This window comes from Nerophis lumbriciformis, linkage group LG11 (genome assembly GCF_033978685.3).
Source record: "Nerophis lumbriciformis linkage group LG11, RoL_Nlum_v2.1, whole genome shotgun sequence".
In the NCBI taxonomy this organism is placed as follows: Eukaryota; Metazoa; Chordata; class Actinopteri; order Syngnathiformes; family Syngnathidae; genus Nerophis; species Nerophis lumbriciformis.
In genome coordinates, this window is record NC_084558.2 from 18,556,446 (window position 1) to 18,578,327 (window position 21,882).

Sequence of the window (21,882 nt, forward strand, 5' to 3'; positions counted from 1 at the left end):
CAAAACAATAACAATACTGAAATAAACTGCAACAAAAACAGTGCAATACATTTTCATAACATGGTCACTACTGCCTAGTTTCTCTTGTTATTTTCTTATTTTTACTGTTATATTTTGATTCTTATTGTTGCTTTTTATTTTTATTCTTATAGTAATATTTTTCTATTTTATTTCCATTTATACCCCCATTATTTACTTACCTTTTAAATTTGATATCAATTCTGTACACTGCTGCTGGAATTTTAATTTTCCTGAGGGAACTCTCCTGAAGGAATCAATAAAGTACTATCTATCTATCTATCTATCTATCTATCTATCTATCTATCTATCTATCTATCTATCTATGTCCCATCCAATGTACCAGATACCTTTTGGTGTTTTGACGTAGTTCATTTACTAACTGTAGTAATGTAATGTGAAATTCTATAACAAGCATGCAAGGAACTCAGAAAACGTTTCCCATTTAGCAACTTAATCCTGTAGCCACGCTTCCTCGGGTCATACACTTCCTGAGGTTGTGACCTCTGTTTACATCCGCCACGTCAAAAACTGGTTTGGAACTAACAGTGTTCGGATTGTAATCATCCACATATGATTAACAGCAAAGAAGACAGTCGTCAACGGAGGCGACAACAAATTGTTTGCTAACTAGCGAGCTTGTTTCGGTACTTCTGATAGTCTCCCCGTCCTGAAACTCAGTGCGGCGTTTAGGCAAGAGGGACAGCGAGTACTCGCGGCTGAGGCGAGCATTTAACAAATTTTGTTTGAATCATATTTTTATTGATATTTTATTTAAAAAAAAAATTTTTTTAAGATATGTTGCTAACGGTAATAAAGCGTTCCAAGCGCACCGTGCCGAGGAAAGCATCTGCTGCACACTGAACTACTTGATAAGCTACCGTCACCCAGAAAAGATGAAGCAAGAGAAGATAAACATCTATTTATGAGGTATTTGCATGATTAAAAAGTTAAAATGTGTCTTCACTTTTCCGAGAAACTGCGTTTTCAAAACTGATATAAAAAATGTCCACTGTGAGGACACAGCTTCTCTGAAGGTAAAAAAAGTAGACAGTGGATGTTTCTGCGCAATTCTTTGCACTTAAAAAAAATACTTGTTTTAGTAATAATATGATTAAAACATTTGAGCATTATGTTTGTGTTTGATTACAAGAAGTGTGTTTATCATACATATTACAGCCACTTCATTTTACACACTATGGCCAGAGTCAGGACCAAACATGGTGAAACTGCGTTTCAGTTTTATGCTCCTAATATCTGGAATGGTCTTCCTGAATATGTCGGATGGGCCTCAAAGTTAAATGGTAAATGGGTTATACTTGTATAGCGCTTTTCTACCTTCAAGGTACTCAAAGCGCTTTGACACTATTTCCACATTCACCCATTCACACACACATTCACACACTGATGGCGGGAGCTGCCATGCAAGGCCCTAACCACGACTCATCAGGAGCAAGGGTGAAGTGTCTTGCTCAAGGACACAACAGACGTGACGAGGTTGGTAGAAGTTGGGGATTGAACCAGGAACCCTCAGGTTGCTGGCACGGCCATTCTTCCAACTGCGCCACGCCGTCCCCAGTTGGCAATGTTGAAATCCAAGCTGCAAACACTTTTATTGAATTGTGCATATAACAACTGAAAGTATTTTATTTACAGTATTTGATTGATTTTAATTATTTAAGACTGTTTTTAACATTATTGTATTTTCTGATTATGCTTTGAATTATAATTTGATATCTTTATTTTTGCTTTCTTTGAATTTTCTGTAAAGCACTTTGAATTGACTTGTGTACAAATTGTTCTCTATAAATACAATAATATCGTGCCTTGGTCTTAAAGGGGAAATGCACTTTTTTAAAATGTTGCCAATCGTTCACAATCATTATGAGATACAAGAAGACGGATGTATTTTTTTGAATGCATTCTAACTCGTAAATAAAAGTTTGCTTTCAATGGAGCCAATGGAAGGTCCTCTTTTCCGCCCATAAAACCCTCTAAAAATCATCCAAAAAGCGTCAACAATACACCATTTACATGTCGTGACCTGAATTTTAACCAAGTATTAGAGATATTGTTATTATAAGCGCTAACCCAGACAAACTATTTTTAGCAGTGCATTGTCACAGAGAGCTGACAAGCTTGATGCTGCTATGTTGACATTATCAGCTGGTGAGCTGCTTTCTCGCCTCGGAGCTTGTGAAAGTTTATTGTAGATTATAAATATTGTCCCTCACCTGGACAGTAGAAGGATCAGGACTTAATCCAATAAATTGGTCAACTGTGGTTAATCAATCAATCAAACTTTATTTATATAGCACTTTTAATACACAGGCAAGTGGCAAACACAAAGTGCTCTACACACAAAAAAAGAAAATAAAACACAAACACACACACACACACACACACACACACACACACACACACACACACACACACACACACACACACACACACACACACACACACACACAGACTGTTGACAACAACAAAATAAAAACAAAACATGGTAGGCACTGAGAATTTGAGGAAAAACGCCACCTTTTGACGCAATCACACTGGAGAATAACTAAAATTAACCCTATCTAAAAAATAGTATGAAACATATGATTAAGTACATGTAAAGTAAAACATAAATAATATAAACAATACATTAATAAGTTAATAAAAACGTATCGTTGAGAAAATAATAGTAATAATATCAATAATTAAAATAGAAAACAACACAATAAATACAACAGTTAAATAGCCAATTTAGACCCGGATATGTAGAGAAAGACACAAAAAGACGCTTGGTTCCACCTTCCTTTTTTTTCTTGCTAGGATTATGAGTCATTCTTCATCTAAACAGGAATATAACAACATCCCATCAGTCGGCATCCTGATGACAGCATACATTGCTTTGTTATGTTTGTTGGCTCTCATGAAGTCTGCAGTGAGTAATAATCAGTGATGTTGTTGAAGGAATAAGCGAACATTGTGATAAGTTTTTGAAATTAATGCTTAAAATGGTCAAAATACATAAATATTTCATGTTATTATTAGAGATGTCCGATAATATCGGCCTGCGTTAAAATGTAATATCGGAAATGATCGGTATCGGGTTTTTTTATTATCGGTATTGTTTTTTTTTGTTTTTTTTTATTAAATCAACATAAAAATCACAAGATACACTTACAATTAGTGCACCAACCAAAAAAAACTCCCTCCCCCATCTACACTCATTCACACTCATTCACTCAAAAGGGTTGTTTTTTTCTGTTATTAATATTCTGTTGTCTGTCTATCTGTGTTGGCCCTGCGATGAGGTGGCGACTTGTCCAGGGTGAACCCCGCCTTCCGCCCGATTGTAGCTGAGATAGGCTCCAGCGCCCCCCGCGACCCCAAAAGGGTATTAATAAGCGGTAGAAAATGGATGGATGGAATATTCTGGTTCCTAGATTATATATCAATATATATCAATACAGTCTGCAAGGGATACAGCCTGTACGCACACATGATTGTGCGTGCTGCTGGTCCACTAATAGTACTAACCTTTAACAGTTAATTTTACCAATTTTCATTTATTACTAGTTTCTATGTAACTGTTTTTTATATTGTTTTACTTTCTTTTTTATTCAAGAAAATGTTTTTAATTTATTTACCTTATTTTATTATTATTTTTTAAAAGTACCTAATCTTCACCATACCTGGTTGTCCAAATTAGGCATAATAATGAGTTAATTCCACAACTGTATATATGGTTGATATCGGTATCGGTAATTAAAGAGTTGGACAATATCGGAATATCGGATATCGGCAAAAAGGCATTATCGGACATCCCTAGTTATTATACTGTAAATGTGCCTGTTACTACATTACATATATACTTATGGCGTGTATTTAAAACATTGGTAGAGGTGTTTGGATGTTTTTAGAGTGCTTTAAAGGAAAAATAGAGCGACTGCCAGAGGCTCCATTGTAAGCAGACTTTTGATGGCATTTATTTACTTGTTTAAATGCATAAAAAAAGGAAAAAAACATATGTGTTCTTCTCTTACATAATGTGAACGAAAGGCAAAATTCCCCAAAAAAGTGCAGTTCCATTTTAATACTGTGATAATATTGTACCGTGAGATTTTAATATCGTTACATCCCTCGTCATGGCATATCACAAGTAACAGGACAAAATAGTTGATTGAAAACCACTAGAAAGTAAGACTGGAAATAATCACCAAAGTTGGAAAAATTGCAGTAATAGAATATAATTGACAGGACAAGAAAACTGTCTGAAGTACGTATGTTCAGTGTAAGCAAGGGCCAGCTGAGGGAGGGAGAATCGTGCCCAAACTCAGCACGGTACAAATGGCCTAGTGTGAGTACGCCTTTCGTCACTGAGCTGACCACATGGACTTTGTTTGATGCATATGCGGAGTTTCAGCCAAAGCCCTGCTGATTTACTGCCATGTCTGTTACATCAAAGGATGTTCTGCCTCAGATTTGTAGCTTCGCTCCCAGTCTGCAATACTTCTTTTTAAAGCCAGGATCTCATTTTAAGTGAGAGGCAGTACAGGATGTGACAATATAAAACTGTCATTTTTCTTTTTCATATCACTGTGTTTGAAACTTGAGATGTAAAATAACAACCACCACGACTTATAACATGGTCAGCTTATGCATTTTTTCCTCATCTGTTGTTCCTATGGCTCCAATGATAGCCATGTGCTATCAATACCTACACCCTGGTTGCTATGGAAGCACTGACATGCATTTTTAAATGATCATATTGATAAGAAACACAGTAAGGAGGACTCTATTATATCACAACGGTTTTTGTACAGTGGAAAAACCATCTGGATGCTGCATAGGATGATGCCAATGTGCATGTCTACACAAGCATAAAAAACATGAAAGACTTCAGACAGAATTCCAGTCACCAAACTGTATAATTTGTTTTCTTTACAGGCCCAGTGGAAGACGTGATGCCCACACCGACGATTTGTAATTTATAGTTGATATAATACAGATGCATTTGTCTCGAAAGGAAAAAAAAAAGCTCCCAACAGGAGTATTGGCATTCTTTCCAAAGAATGTGAGATGAAAAGAAATGTGGCTCCCCTCTTGGTATTAAATGTGACCTTTCACATCTACTGAAGAGGCTAAAGAGTAGTTCATGGAAAGTGTTCCCACTCACCGTCACTGTGGTCTCCTTGTTCTGTTTCCTGGTGGGCGACGTTGATCCCGGACACTGTAGAGAGAGGAGAGACAGTCCGTCAAAGCCTCCATCCTCCATGTCAGACATGACTCCTGCACATGCACACACTGTCACACTCACACACATATACACACTAGCACAGTTGTTTTGGTGGTGAGCTCCGTTAGCTTCTAACTGGTGCTCTTGCTGCTCTTGCTACTGTGTGTGTGCGTGTGTGTGTGTGTGTGTGTGTGTGTGTGTGTGTGTGTGTGTGTGTGTGTGTGTGTGTGTGTGTGTGTGTGTGTGCGCGGACAGGGTTGAGCAGTGTAAAGCTTTTTCATGATTTTGAGTGTTGCTGTCGTTTGTGTTTTTGTCCTTCATGTAACTTTTGTCACACTTTTTTGGATCTTAATTTATCTTGACGTTAATTCCTACCTCTGTTCTTATTGTGTCTATTACCGTATTTTCTGGACTATACAGCACACCGGGATACAAGCTGCGCCCACTAAATTTTAGGTGATTTTTTTTTCTTCCATATATTAGCCACACCGGACTATAACCTGTAGATGTATACAGTAGCGATCAAAAGTTTGCATACACTTGTAAAGAACATAATGTAATAGCTGTCTTGAGTTTCCAATAGTTTCTACAACTCTTATTTTTTTGTGATAGAGTGATTGGAGCACATACCGGTACTTGTTGGTCACAAAAAACATTCATGAAGTTTGGCCAAACAGCTAAATGTTTGTTTCATCTGACATCACATGGACAAAAATAAGACCTTCTGGAGGAAAGTTCTGTGGTCAGATGAAACAAAAATTGATCTGTTTGGCCACAATACCCAGCAATATGTTTGGAGGAGAAAAGGTGAGGCCTTTAATCCCAGGAACAACATTCCTACCGTCAAGGATGGTGGTGGTAGTATTATGCTCTGGGCCTGTTTTGCTGCCAATGGAACTTGTACTTTAAAATGGCACAATGAAAAAGGAGGATTACCTCCAAATTCTTCAGGACAACCTAAAATCATCAGCCCTGAGGTTGGGTCTTGGGCGCAGTTGGGTGTTCCAACAGAACAATGACCCCAAACGCACGCCAAAAGTGGTAAAGGAATGGCTAAATCAGGCTAGAATTAAGGTTTTAGAATGGCCATCCCAAAGTCCTGACTTAAACGTGTGGACAATGCTGAAGAAACAAGTCCATGTCAGAAGACCAACACATTTAGCTGAACTGCACCAATTTCGTCAAGAGGAGTGTTCAAAAATTAAACCAGAAGCTTGCCAGAAGCTTGTGGATGGCTACCAAAAGCGCTTTATTGCAGTGAAACTTGCCAAGGGACATGTAACCAAATATTAACATTGCCGTATGTATACTTTTGACCCAGCAGATTTGGTCACATTTTCAGTAGACCCATAATAAATTCATAAAAGAACCAAACTTCATGAATGTTTTTTGTGACCAACACGTATGTGCTCCAGTCACTCTATCACAAAAAAAATAAGAGTTGTAGAAATTATTGGAAACTGAAGACAGCCACGACATTTTGTTCTTTACAAGTGTATGTAAACTTTTGATCGTGACTGTATGTTGCCAAATGAGTTATTTACTGAGAACAATCTTGTAAATTTTTATTTACATACCTTAATTGTATCCAAACGATGTTTGTAACACTGCAGTAAAACGGCTGATCAAACACAAATGGTAAATGGTAAATGAGTTATACTTGTATAGCGCTTTTCTACCTTCAAGGTCAAAGTGCTTTGACACTATTTCTACATTCACCCATTCACACACACATTGAGTTTGAGTTTGAGTTTATTTCAAACATGCAAGTATACAACATGATACATCACAATCTCCAGTTTCTCTTTTCAACATGTTCGAAAAGGAGTAGGAAGAAGCAGAGCTTATTTAATCCTACCCCTTTTCTTTTACATAACAGTTGCTAAAACTTTTGTTCACTTCCTGTTCTCAATTTATTCACAATATACTCCATAAGTAATCACAATAAAATAAGTAAATAAATAATAATTGGTGAAGTAAGTTACATTTCATATGTTGAAATAAGTAAGATTATTTTGTGAGTGAAAGAATGGATGAGTTAAATAAATTCAGAATGTTTATCATGGTTCTTCTTCTTTGTACTTTGTAAACACTTTAAGTTTGAAGAGTTTCTTGAAGTGGATCATATTAGTACATTGTTTGATTGCTTTGCTTAATCCATTCCATAATTTAATTCCACATACTGATATACTGAAGGTCTTAAGTGTTGTACGTGCATACAAATGTTTTAAATTACATTTCTCCCTGAGATTATATTTCTCCTCTTTTTTTGAGATGAATTGTTTTATATTCTTGGGTAGCAGGTTATAGTTTGCTTTGTGTATAATTTTAGCTGTTTGCAAATTCACTATGTCGTAGAATTTCAGAATCGTTGATTCAATAAATAAAGGATTTGTGTGTTCTCTATATCCAACATTATGTATTATTCTAACTGATCTTTTTTGTAACACCGTTAATGAATGAAGTGTACTTTTGTAATTATTTCCCCATATTTCTGCACAATAACTCAGATATGGTAACACTAGTGAGCAGTAGAGAATATGAAGTGATTTTTTGTCTAGAACATGTTTTGCTTTATTCATTATTGACGTGTTTCTTGCTACTTTATGTTGTATATTTTTTACGTGAGATTTCCAGTTCAATTTATCATCAATCATTATACCTAGAAATTTGGTTTCATTTACTCTTTCAAATTCTATTCCGTCTATTTGTATTTGTGTTTGACTTTCTCTTCTACTGTTACCAAATAGCATTATTTTAGTTTTACTGAGATTCAACGATAGTCTGTTTTTGTCAAACCATCTTTTTAATTTGTTAATTTCTTCTGTTATTATTTGTAGTATCTTCTGTGTGTTCTCTCCTGAACAAAACGCTGTTGTATCATCCGCAAATAATACTAACTTTAAATCTTTTGTAACTTTACAAATGTCATTTATATATAGATTGAATAATTTAGGTCCTAGTATTGATCCCTGAGGTACACCACAGGATATATTTAACGTTGTAGAGGTGTGTTCGCCTACCTTCACGTATTGTTTCCTGTTCATTAGATAACTTCTTATCCAGTTTAAGACTAACCCTCTGATGCCATATCGTTCTAGTTTTTTGATTAAAATATTGTGATTAATTGTGTCAAATGCTTTAGTTAGATCCATAAAAACTGCTGCCGCACATTTTTTATTATCTATAGCATTGGTAATTTCTTCTGTAATTTCAATTAAAGCCATCGAAGTTGAAACATTAGCTCTGTATCCATATTGATTTTCTTCGAGTATTCTATTTTTATTTATGAAACTCTCTAATCTGTTATTGAACAGTTTTTCAATGATTTTAGAAAATTGTGGAAGTAAGGAAACAGGTCTATAGTTTGTAAATTGATGTTTGTCGCCAGTCTTGTAAATTGGTGCAACTTTAGCTATTTTCATTTTGTTTGGAAATATACCTGTTTGAAATGATAGGTTACTAATATACATTAATGGTCCTGAGATCTCTTCAATAACCTTTTTTATCGTTTCCATATCAATTTCATTACAATCAGTTGAAGTCTTGGATTTACATTTTTTCACGATTGTAACTATTTCCTCCTGTGTCACATTACTGAGGAACATGGAGGTGGGATTTCGCTCTATGGTATCATTATAGTCCTCAATTGAAACTGGGTCTGGAATCATTTCTTCCAATTTTGGTCCAATATTTACAAAATAATTATTGAAACTTTCAACTACTTCCTTTATGTTGTCATTTTTTTTATTTCCGTCTAAGAAGTATTGAGGGTAGTCCCTCTTAGTGCCATTTTTAATAATGCTATTGAGGATGCCCCATGTTGCTCTCATATTAGTTTTGTTCTTGTCCAATAATTCACTGTAATATTCTTTTCTACATAATCGTAGTATGTATGTTAACTTGTTTTTATACTTTTTGTACTTAATTTCTGCCTCTGTAGTTCTTTGTGCTATAAATTTCCTATATAGTGTATTCTTCTTCTTACAAGCATTTTTTAATCCTTTTGTCATCCATGGTTGATTATTCTTTCTCTGCTTATTACTGAGTTGTATCCATGGACAATGTTTGTTATAAAGTATTATGAACTTGTTTAAGAAATGTTCATATGCTTCATCAACCTCATGTTCATTGTACACATTGTCCCAATCTTGCTTTTGTAGCTCAATTTTGAAAGCAATCATCCTCTTCTCTGTGCACAGTCTTCGAAATGTCCTTTTGTCTTCCATGTTCTTCTTGTAGTTTCCATCATATATTGTAAAAACTGGCAGATGATCACTAACATCGGTTATAAGTAGACCACTTGTAGTGTTATTATCAAAATCATTGGTAAAAATATTATCAATAAGCCTGGCACAGTGTCCTGTAATTCTGCTTGGCTTTGTGATTTTAGGATATAAACTGATGCTGTACATTGTATCAATGAAGTCATCAATAGACTTTTGCTTGTTAGGGTTCAATAAGTCAATATTAAAGTCACCACATAAGAAAATTATTCTTTGCCCATTGTCCATGTAAGTAGCCTTGATCCATTCTTCAAATGTTTCTATACTTGACTTAGGTGATCTATATATACAACTGATGAATATGTTTTTGCTTTTTTCCTGACATATTTCAATTGTTATACATTCTAAGATATTATCTATAGCAAATGACATGTTTTTTACCACTTTGTAGTTCAGGTTCTTCATCACGTACACAGCTACTCCTCCTCCATTTTTGTTGTTTCTGTTGATGTAGTTTAGTTCATATCCATCCAGATCAAAATCTATTCCTTTTTTTATCATCAATCCATGTTTCCGTGACAGCAATCACTTTGAAGGGTTCGTTGATGTGTTCCAAAAAGTTCTTAATATTGTTGTAGTTTGCATACAAGCTTCTGCTATTAAAATGAATAATTGACAATTTGTTATCACATTTAATGTTGCTGTTATATTGATCATCCGTATAATAAAAACAATTATTACTGAAGTGGGAGAAAAAATTTGTATCTGGATCTATATGATTTTCCAAATCCTGGTTTTTGTGATCTTTGTTGCAGAAATTTTTTAGTTCCATGTTTTCTTGTTCAACAATCTTTGATGTTGTTTCAATAATCTCTATAAGTGTAGGTGGATGCATTTCTGAATCTAGGTCCTCTTGTTTAGTCGTCCCTTGGAACATAGTAGTGTTGATGCTGAATTTAGGTGCTTGTTTTCTGTCAGAGTCCATTATCATCGTTGTTGTGGAAGCTGTGTAGACTTTTAAAATTGTCCAGGTCCTTGATGTCATGGACAGCAAGTACTCTTGCTTTTGGACCTCCATTCAGCTTGATGTAGATTTTACAGTTGGCGCTCCAAGTTCCCTGGATTTTTCCCTGCTTTCTTAAGTCGCGTGCTTTCTTGGCGATTCCAGCATTACGTTTTGTGAGATGCTCATTCATGTACACATTTGTTCCCTTCAGCTTCTTTCCCTGTCTCAGCAATGCCATTTTAGATTTTCTGTTTACAAGTTTCACGAGCACGACTGGAGTGGCGTTGTTGTTTCTTCCGTTCAGTGGGATGCATGTTTCGATGGTATTAATGTCAATTTCAATTTCTTTTGATTGTAGAAAGTTGACCACTTGCTGTTCTGCTGAGACCATATCCATTTCATCTGGTTCACCTTCATTATTCACAGCTTTCGCATAGGATCTTGGTTTAATTCGGTGCCCTGTCACGATGATATCATTCATCCGTTTATCCTGATCCATTCCATCTATGATATTCTTCAGCATGTTGTTGTCTTCTTGAAGGATCTTTATTTGTTTGCCCATTTCAGTGGCTTCATTATTTCTGATGGTTTTGTGAGATTGCAGACTTTCTATACATTGCTGCAGACTTTTCACATCTCGTCTGTGTTCTTCTTTCATTTCTTTCATTTCTTCTTTCCATCCCTCCACCGTGTAGTTCCATTCTTCTTTCATTTCTTCTTTAAATTCATGGAATAGTTTTTGTAGTATCTCTTGTTGATTCCCATCATGTCCTGTATCCAGCCTCAAATCTTGTTCAGTCTTTCCTTTACCTTTTGGCATCGCGGCAGTCGATGACGTCAGTGCCTCTTATGTCTTAACGGCAGTTACTTCTTTAGCAACTTGCGGTACTTTTAACTTGTTTTTTCAACAATTTCGTACCTTGCGCCGTTCAGAGATAAATTTTGGGTGTCAGCCTGTCAACTTATATCACTCTGCGACGTCGGGATCACTTTAAAACAGCTGTAAACTCGCCGTAGCTTTTGGTTGCCAGGCAACCGCTTTGAACTGCGGCAAGGCGCCGTTGGCTTGAGGCTAACGGCTCTTCCAACTCGCCTTATTTCAGCGTATCTGTGCCTCTCAACTGACCAATATCAGATCGAAGATGCCAGGTGACTCTCCTGTGGCTGTGATCACAAATCAGTGGTCAAAATCTTCAGACTTAACAAAAACTCCGGTACAGAAGTGGAGCGTTTTTCTTTTGCGTCCTTTCTCATTGATGGTGGTAGCTGCCATGAAAGGCGCTAACCACAACTCATTCGGAGCAAGAGGGAAGTGTCTTGCTCAACAGACGTGACTACAATGGCGGAAGCTGGAGATAGAACCAGGAACCCTCAAGTTGCTGCTCTACAAACCGAAACAGACTCAATAACTCCACGGTGATGTTTTGGTGAATTTACTGAGGAATTTGTGAAACTGAAACAACACAAAAAGAATGGCGTTGTAAGTTAATAATACTAACACAGACCCTCGTAAACGTGTTAGCATATTAGCTAATGCTAACAACGCTAGCGTCATTACATAGCACGTACACATATGCATGAAAACACTCCTACAGACATCACAAATGACGATTTAGTAAATATGAACAGTTTTAGTTACATTGTAAGACTTACAAATTTTGCTTGGAGTGATGAAAAAAGAATCCATACGAGTAGAAACACTATGGACGGCTGGAAGACTGAATGGCACTGCACTACCGGTTGAAACTACCAGTATATGGAAGGACACTGCAGCGCCTGCAAGGAGCGAACTTGTCCAAAAGATGGCGCCATAGCACAAACAATAAAACACATTTTCAGTGTTTTTGCTTGTTTTAACTATTTTTTTTATTATTGCCGCCAGCAAAGAAAAGTCCATAAATTTGCCGCTCCGTCTTATATAGCGCAGGGTTCAAAATGTAGGAAAAAAGTGGCGGCTCGTAGTCTGTAGTTTACGGTATATGTTTTATATAAGACAATGTTTGTATTTTAGTGCTGTCTGTCTGTGTTAATGAGCCATATACAAAATTTCCACCTCGGTGGACAATAAATATTTATTCTATTCTATTTTATAATGTACTATGTTTGTAGTGTCTTTACTAGGGATATTTGACTGTTTTTGGGCCCACATATCCAGAAAGCTAAGGACCGGGTGCCGTACTTCTCCGATCACAATTATTCTTATTATGTATATTATCTACAGTAGGCATTTGATTTTGGTCTATTTATTTTGTTACAGGAGCACTCATTATGCAAAAAAAATAGTTTAAAATCATCTTTATGACAGCACTTTACATGTTTTAAGAATCTGCTGAAAAAATGTAAATCCCTCACAAGATTTTTGAACTGGACTCGCGGGCTACCAGCTGAATAACCCGAATGATGAAAAAGAGAGGACCTCGATTGGAACCTAAAGGAAGACCACTGGTTTACCTAAAAAAGTTGCACAAAGGACTACTGACTGTATCTGAAGTAAACTACAGCAACACCTTAGATAAATCACATTATGAAAAAAAAAAGTGTGAATGCCAAAAAGGAGAGGACTTAAAGGGGTGCCTTGAGGAACGCTTCATTTATGTAAATCACAAGTTTGGACCCCAGTGTTCTACATTTGCTAGCAAGGTTGAAATGTCAATGCAAAGATCTGTCAATGTGTTGACAGTGGTCCAAGTTCCTCTATTCAACAGGAGCAATTTAGTGTTTTTAAGATTTTGCTGCAAAAATGTTGTCTCTTAAGTTTTGAACTGAACTCAGGGGCCTGTATGGTGTCATTCCAGGGCCGTATTTGGTCCCTGGGATGCTAGTTAAATAGCCCTGGTCTATACAGTATTGTAATGCATAGTATTGTATTATATATGTACAGTATATAAAATAACTCAGTCCCCCACTTTTTAAACATTTTAAAAGCAGTTATTTCAACATATTAAAGCGTTATAAACCTTAAATAACCTCATTTTGTAATATAATGTTTGATATACTGTAATTGTTTATGAACCTAGTACAGGACAGTCATAAATAACTGTATACTCAACATTTGCAAATACAAACATTAATGTAGTATATTATGACTTCTTTATGTCAATTAATGCAACTCATAGGGAATAGTCGAAATACCTGTCAATGACTTTTCATTGTAGTTTTGTAGCTTTTTATAAATAACTGTATTGTTAATATATTTACAATCATAACATTTTTGTTCATTTCATCATTTTAACATATATTTTTGTTTTCACCCATTAACAACTTAGGGACCGATCTACTAAGATCCAAATACCACACGCTAAACAGCGTGTGCAAAATATAAAATTGTGTGTTCTATTAGTGGGTGTGTTGCGTGTGATCTACTAAGACTGCAAGCAAAATTAAAAAGTAGTGCAGGCCACCTTTGTTTAAATGACGTTTTTTTTGTGTGTACAACATGGCTTTCTCCACAGAGACACTCTCATTTACTGCACATTCATGTTATCATGCTCATAACCTGTGCGGTTTTGCTATGTTTTCAAACATGCAGCAAAATGTACCTATATTAAAAAAAAAATGCTGCATTCAATGCGCCTTCATCCAAGATGCACACTTTGGGCAGAGCAGGCCTTCAAATGTGGGTGTTCCAGTACTTTTGTTCTTATGTGCCTCTGAGGCTGGTAGAAGTCCAGCGCCCCAAGAAGGTAAAACATTATATTATACCAAAAGTTTGGAAGCAGTAAAATGATAAAATATACTTCCAGAAAATTATCAAATCTATTGTGATCACTTGAAATGGTTGGACAACCTGGTACTCCAGACGTTCAACACATGCAACAGTTTCATCAGGACCATGCTGGATCATTGAACTATGTGACTATTTTATAGAAAATACTAAAATAATGTAGCATCTATCAATTATTTGACAGATTTGTTTGTCAGTTAATATCAAATTGTCACGTTCTATGCACAAGGACAGACACAAGCAGCTGTTTAAGCCCCTCTTGACACGTCATGGCTTGACAAATATTTGTACTAAACAGAACCCTTAATGTTACAAATAACATCAGGGTGGTTATTATAACAATTGAAACAACATTTCATCGACAGTTAATTATTCAAATCTATCCGGGATGAAGAAGCTGTTTTAGCGTGCATACACACTATATCATCATGGTGACAGATGTTCACGTGACAAGCACTGCCGGATTGATACAGCCTTATCCAATTTCAAGTGTTGTCTTTTCATGAATCTCCAAGACATTCACATACGTTTGTAAAACTACATGTTCCACACTTTTATCACAACCAAGACAAAACGTGTCACGGCAATTTCCGCCTTCAATCCAAACTTAGGTACTTTTGCCGAATCTAAACGGCGAGGGCATGTCCGTAGACTGCATGAGAGAATACCAATGAGAGAAACGTGTGTAACTTTAAGCGCTTAAAAACACTTAAATGCAAACAGGAGAATCAATTGTTCCTTATCTCATTTCCAAGTTTTATAAAAATCCACCCATAATATTTTTTTGTTATTTTGCTAATTATTTTACTGACTGACTGACTAACTGACAGATATAGATCTATGTTTTTTAATCAGTAAGAACTAAACGTACTTTGTGATGCTGGGTCAGAACATCTGATATAAAACCAAATGTTGTCCAAATCGGATCCAAACTTAACCTTTAATAGAAAAAATTAAAATATCAGTGCTTAAATAAGCAGTGCTTATTTAATCTTACCCCTTTTCCTTTACATATCAGTTGCTAAAACTTTTGTTCACTTCCTGTTCTCAATTTATTCACAATATACTCCATAACTAATAACATTATAAATAAATAAATACATAAATAAATAATCATTAGTGAAGTAAGTTATATTTCATATGGTGAGATAAATAAGATTATCTAGAAAATGAATGGATGGATGAAATAACTTCAGAATGTTTATCATGGTTCTTCTTCTTTGTACTTTGTGTTAAAGGGGACCTTATAATGCCTTTTTTTGTGTATTTGGGATCTGCATATGTCCTGAAAATGTGAACATAAACTATAGAGGCATGGCAGAGATATTTATAAAACAATCTTGCCTTTTTTCATACTTCCTCTAAAGGAGTCGTTTGAAATTTGCAATGTTTTTCCAACATGTAACGTCAGCGAGTCCGCCATTGTAGTGCGACGTTGTAGTCAATAAGCTTCTTCTTTTTCGCTATCCTCTGCTGTTGCCATTTCTAATACAAAGCAGTGTATATATCTGTCAGTAGACTCCATATGGAAGCGGTAAAAACTACAACAGTGCGGACGAGGAGAAGATGCAGTCAAAGTGGAGGCACGTAAATAAGACCGCCTACAAAATGGTGCATCCTAAAGAAACGGTCAGAAAGCAGCTTCAAAATGGTCTGTAAAACATAATAATGCAAATAGTTGACCAAAGAACCACCATTATATGTTATGTAGACCAGTGGTCCCCAACCTTTTTGTAACTGCGGACCGGTCAACGCTTTAAAATTTGTCCCACGGACCCGGGGGGGGAGGTTGAGGGGGTTTGGGGTGTGACGTCGTGGTCGCATAGTGATGCGGGTGTGGTTCTCCCAAGGATGCAGACGGCTTCGGACACAGCTTGCAGGTAGGAAAAATGATTTATTTTAAATATAAATAATATGATGAATAAACAAAAGGGCTAGCGTGGGAGCTAGCAAACCAAAAGAGCCTAGCGTGAGAACTAGTAGCTAAGAAACAGTAAATAATCGTCGTCATCATTTGTGTGAGAACAAACTACGAAGCCAGACAGAGTGAGGCCAGAGCAAAGACTAAATAGCCCTCTGATTAGTGCCCGGGCAACAGGTGCGCGTCCCGAACACTAACCAGAGGCAGGTGAAAGTAATCAGCTGACATGGCAACTGAACACAAACAAAATCAAATGTGCTGAAAACATATGTGACGAGAAACATAAACAAACTATGATCCGTGCAGCGGATCGTAACATGGGGTTTGGAATTATTTTATTTTTTGTCATAAAAAAATACAGTCATGTGTGCTTAAGGACTGTATCCCTGCAGACTGTATTGATCTATATTGATATATAATGTAGGAACCAGAAATATTAAAAAAAAAAAAAAATTATATATATATATATATATATATATATATATATATATATATATATATACCGTATATTACCAAATAAACGCCCTTGTGCAAATAACCGCCCATGTCCTAATAGCCGCCCGGGGTCTGACCCCATTTTGTGAATTAAACGCCTCTTCCTAATAAACGCCTATGTCCAAATAGCCGCCCATGGGCTGTTATTTGCATAATTTAGATTAAAATCATATTGACTTCATTAAACCCAATTTATAAGCTAAAAGGAAAAGCAAAGGTGCAATAATTCTGGTCATTACGGTAACAGCAGACGTTATGTGGGGATTCTGGGTAATCAACATATTGCAATGGGTGACCGCATATAGCGTAACACACACTCAACGACAACAACAAACCCACGAGGAAAAGTTTCAACATGGCAAGCAACAGCAGCAGTGAGTTGAATGAACAGGATACCGGTACACCACAACTGATGGACGGGAATACTTTAAGGGGGAAGAACAGAAAGTTTGACTTAAAGTTCAAACTAGCGGTTGTGAAGTAAGCGGAGCAGAATTCTGGTTTGGCAGCGGCCAGGCAGTTTAACGTTGACCCAAAACGTGTACGAGAATGGAAACAAAAAAAGGGAGAACTACAATCTCAGTCGGCAATCGATGGAAAACGGGCTCGCTTATCTGGTGGAGGTAGGAAGAAAGTGAGCGACAAGCTTGATGCTAATTTGTGTCAGTGGATACATCACGTTCGTGGACTGAACCACCGTGTGTCCCGCAAAATGATCCGCATTAAGGCAAAGGACAGTGACAGTATTATTGTTCTGTTTTGATGGTGGGTTTTATACTTGAGTACTTGGTACCATAATTTTATTTTTCCCGGTAGGCTGCTTTATTTAAAAAGTTTATTTATTTTTAGTATTTGTATTCTATTTGACAATTGTTGCACTACTGTCATGTTGAGGCCTTGTTGATCTCTTGTCTTTTGATAGTCTTGTTTTTTTGTTTGTATGTTTACATTAGCTTTTACATTTAAAGTTTTTAGTACGAAAAAAAATACTGGACACTAACCATTGTAACCAAATAATGGCCTGGTGCAGGCTGGTGCAAAAATAAATAAAAGCCTTGTGCAAATAACCGCCCATGTCCTAATAGCCGCCCGGGGTCTGACCCCATTTTGTGAAATAAACGCCCGGGCTACTATTTGGTAATATACGGTATATATATATATATATATATATATATATATATTTTTTTTTTTATTTTTTTTTTGAGGACTACTGATTAGACTACAAAAAAGTCTATGTTGGATATTATTATACTTTGTTGCTCACTATTAAAAACTGTGGTTATGTATGAGACATTACCTTCTGGAAGCAATTAAGATTGAAGAAGAGCATGACCATTTACTCATTGATTTCAGATTATTGTGTGAGGGGGCCAAAAAATGACAGAAAACATGAAGAGATTGCGTGACTTCATCGCCTCAATCATGCAAAAACATTTAAAACAGGAAAAAAAAGGTCCCCTATGCAGATGACAATTGTTGTTGTTTCAATGACTGCAGGAAGGGAGTAAAACAAAGCGACAAAGTGAAACCAAGTGGTGGGTGGATGTTATATAGCTGCAGTACCCAGATTGCCTTGTTAATTACGATCACGGGAACAGATAGTGTGGGAAGGATTAATCTGCTTTAATTGCCATCAGCATCTCTAAAAGGAAAGGAGGGGACTGTTTAATGTGGAAACACATTACTAGTAATTATCTTCATTGAAACATAAGCTCCTGAGTTCATCTTAATAGAGATGATATTTAGCTGAGAGTACCAATGTTGAAAAAGAATCATTACGAGAAAAGTCAGCTTGAAATTTCTTTAACGTTACTTTCCTTGCGTTACAGACCCTTAAGAGAGCGCAGACTGCATTCACTGTGAGACCATGGAGGAGATGAAGTTTAAGATAGCGAGCCATATTTGTGACAATTTTTTGGACATTAAATTCCATAACTGGTTGAGTTATGTTGCTGATAAACAGACAAAACAAGCCCAGGCCAAAATATAACCTCTTTGGCGGTGGTAAGAAAGTCCGGAATCTGCAAAGCGAAGCGCGCCACTTGTGTTTCAAGCATTTCCAAGGCAACACAGAGACATACGGTCGCGGTGCACCGCACTGTGTGAAAGCACAAAAAAAAAAGTTAAAACGCGGGAAATAAGAGTAAACTAAAAAGCTACTTGATACATCCTCAATCCTTTCATCTATATTTCAACTGCTTGTATGTTGATGTCACAGGGGAGAGGAGCTGGAGCCTATTCTTTAAACCAGGGGTCCCCAAACATTTTGACTCGGGGGCCGCATTAGGTTAAAAAATTTGGCCGGGGGCCAGGCTGTATATATGTATATATATATATATATATATATATATAAATATATATATATATATATATATATATATATATATATATATATCGATAACGTGACAATGTTAAATGTTGATGAACATCAATGTTAATTAAATGACAAAACGGATTATAAAGACAATATATATATACATACATATATATATATATATGTATATATATATATATATATATATATATATATATATATATATATATATATATATATATATATATATATATATATATATATATATATATATATATATACATACACATATATATATATTGTCACACTGAAAAGATATTTGAAGCCAGCGAAGCCAAACATCAGTTTGTGAGGTATTTACATTATTACAAGTTAAATTGTTAGTTTATTTAACATTTTCCCGACTGATGTAAAAAAATTCCACTGTTGTTACACTGGATGTTTTCAATGTTACTTTAAAGACATCAACTGTGAGTTATTCTTTCAAATATTTACTTGAAACAGTAGATGTTCCTGTACAATTATCTGCACTTAGAAATACTTGTTTGCAGTAAAAAATATGATTAGAACATTTTAGCATTATATGTGTGTTCAATTACAGTACATGTGTTTATCCTAAACATTCTTGCCACTTCATTTTACACACTATGGCATTTTTACCAAGCTTTTATTTTAATTTATACCGCATTAATATCGTACCGTCACCTTAATATTGTGATTGTATCGTGAGATTTTGATACCTTAACATCCCTAGAAGTAAATCACGTGTGTGTGTCATGCGATTTCACTTACTCCATCCCCATTTGAATCTGCAGTTCTTACTGCCTTCAAAGTATGCTCTAGCATTTGTGCCCAGGTATTTACATTCTCCCACTAAATAGATTATTTTTAAAAACCGTAATTCGCAACATTGTCGCAAAAAGTGAAAGTGTACGCTACTTTCAGGCCCTGTCAAACAACAACAACAAAAAAAACAATCATGATAAATAAAACCTTTAATTATGAATAATGGTTCTAGATTTGCAGAAGTACAGGTAATATACAGTATACCCTCTGTCATAATGACATAAGTTCTGCTGAGAAAAGATCTAACCCTTGATAAACCCAATAACTAGAGTTTTGCCACTAAATTATGAACATAAGAGATGTTTAAATATAAAGGAATTACTCTCTTCCCTACAGTTTGTTTTAATATGAGTCTTTAAAACACTTTACTTATTTAATCAAGGTGAACATTTTCTGTAGTTCAATATGTGAAACTGCATTATTGAAACCTAAACGGCAACTATTTACATTAGAATTAAGTTGTTTGAAATTCAAAATGCTATTACCGTATTTTTCGGACTTTAAGTCGCAGTTTTTTTCATAGTTTGGCCGGGCTCCAGTGCGACTTATATATGTTTTTTTCCTTTTTTATTATGCATTTTGGGCAGGTGCGACTTATACTCCGGTGCGACTTATACTCCGAAAAATACGGTAACTGATTTTTTTTACATTTCTAAACATGAAAAGACAACATATTTTTTTCTGTGTATTTATCCATTAAGGATATTTTGTGTTGAAGTGCCATTTTTGAAAATATGATTTGCTCCTATAGTAGACCAGCTTACAGGGGATGTTCGCAAACTGTTTAAAGTTAAATTTTTTCACCAAAAAATATAACAAAAATACCACCAGCTAGCTTATGTTATCATTAGCGGTTTAACACAACATACATCATTTTAAAACTGTCTATATTTTTCACAAGTAAATGAAAATGAATAAAAATTGGTCGCCCGTCAGAAGAAGTTTGTTTGGCGTTCAAGAGAAGCAACTAACAGTCACATTGTTGTCACGATAAAATATACATATAATAATAGCTAACATTTGTAGCTAAACCGTCATGGCCTGTTCAATCAATCAATCAATCAATCAAAGTTTCTTTATATAGCCCTAAAACACAAGTGTCTCAAAGGGCTGCACAAGCCACAACGGCTCAGATCCCACATCAGGGCAAGAAAAAAACTCAACCCATTGGGATACAATGAGAAACCTTGTTGACCTGGTCATGTATTGAGGGTTAGTTTGGTAATATTATCCTTAGTTTATTGTCTATATCTGTTCCAGCGCCCTCATTAGTCTTTTTCACCCTCCGCGCCAAGTTACGTTTGGCCTTATGCTACTTGCTAAGTTTTGTCATTGCTACGCCATGCCGCTATGCTAGGCTAAGTTGGCAGTTCAGTGAGTTTGTATTGTGCCTCGTATTTCGGATGAAATCGTCATTCTTAGCGTCAAGCTGCCTCCTGCCTTTTCCCCCTGCATCTTGGAAACACGACCTCCGCAGACATTTGACCCATTCGTAACATAAAACTCAAGAAAGCAATGCACGTGCACGTGTAACATTGCACATTTACGTCATTACGTACTAAAAGCTATAAGTGGGCGGGATATACAGGTAATGCTTGCAAAACTTTGGAAAGTTAACACTTTCTAGGTATCTGTGTAAAGATTGCAAGCAACCCCTTTAATTAAAGTGACCTTTTTGTAAATAGATCATTAATGCATTATCATCATTCATATGAAGAACATCCATCCATCCATTTTCTACCGCTTGTCTCGCAGACAAATAAAATATATTTCTTGAACTTTTTGTGATGTTGAGAAGTACTGTATATAAGCATAAGCTGTTTACCTGTGGTTCTGTACTGCTTTTCCGGATCAGACTGTTGTGTGGATGTTCCAAACTCCCACCATTCACTCCATTCACTGTGGACACAAGTATTGAAGTATTTTATTTTATATCCGTTTAGTCTTCTTGCAAAATAAGTATGCATATATAATAAGTCTTAATATGTATAAATATATATACACATTTTTTTTCCCAAATTTTACTCATGAGTAATCACTCACGTTGCCATTTAATAAGTATCACTAATATTATTTTTATTTATATTTAATAATTAATTCAA

At 35.8% G+C, this 21,882-nt stretch overlaps 1 protein-coding gene across 3 annotated transcripts in view; it reads right to left on the reverse strand.

The window, feature by feature from the left end:
• The window catches only part of LOC133610660 (growth arrest-specific protein 7-like), a 165,740-nt gene that overhangs the window by 56,159 nt on the left and 87,699 nt on the right, over positions 1–21,882 (reverse strand). For 2 of the 3 annotated variants that reach the window (XM_061967144.2, XM_061967142.2), the window contains exons 4-5: positions 21,606–21,679; positions 5,189–5,242 (exon numbers count right to left, since the gene is read on the reverse strand). In XM_061967144.2, coding sequence (XP_061823128.1) covers positions 5,189–5,242; positions 21,606–21,679 — 128 coding nt within the window. Of the gene's footprint in view, positions 1–5,188; positions 5,297–21,605; positions 21,680–21,882 lie in introns of those variants that run through there. The other variant, XM_061967145.1, reaches the window with a different exon arrangement.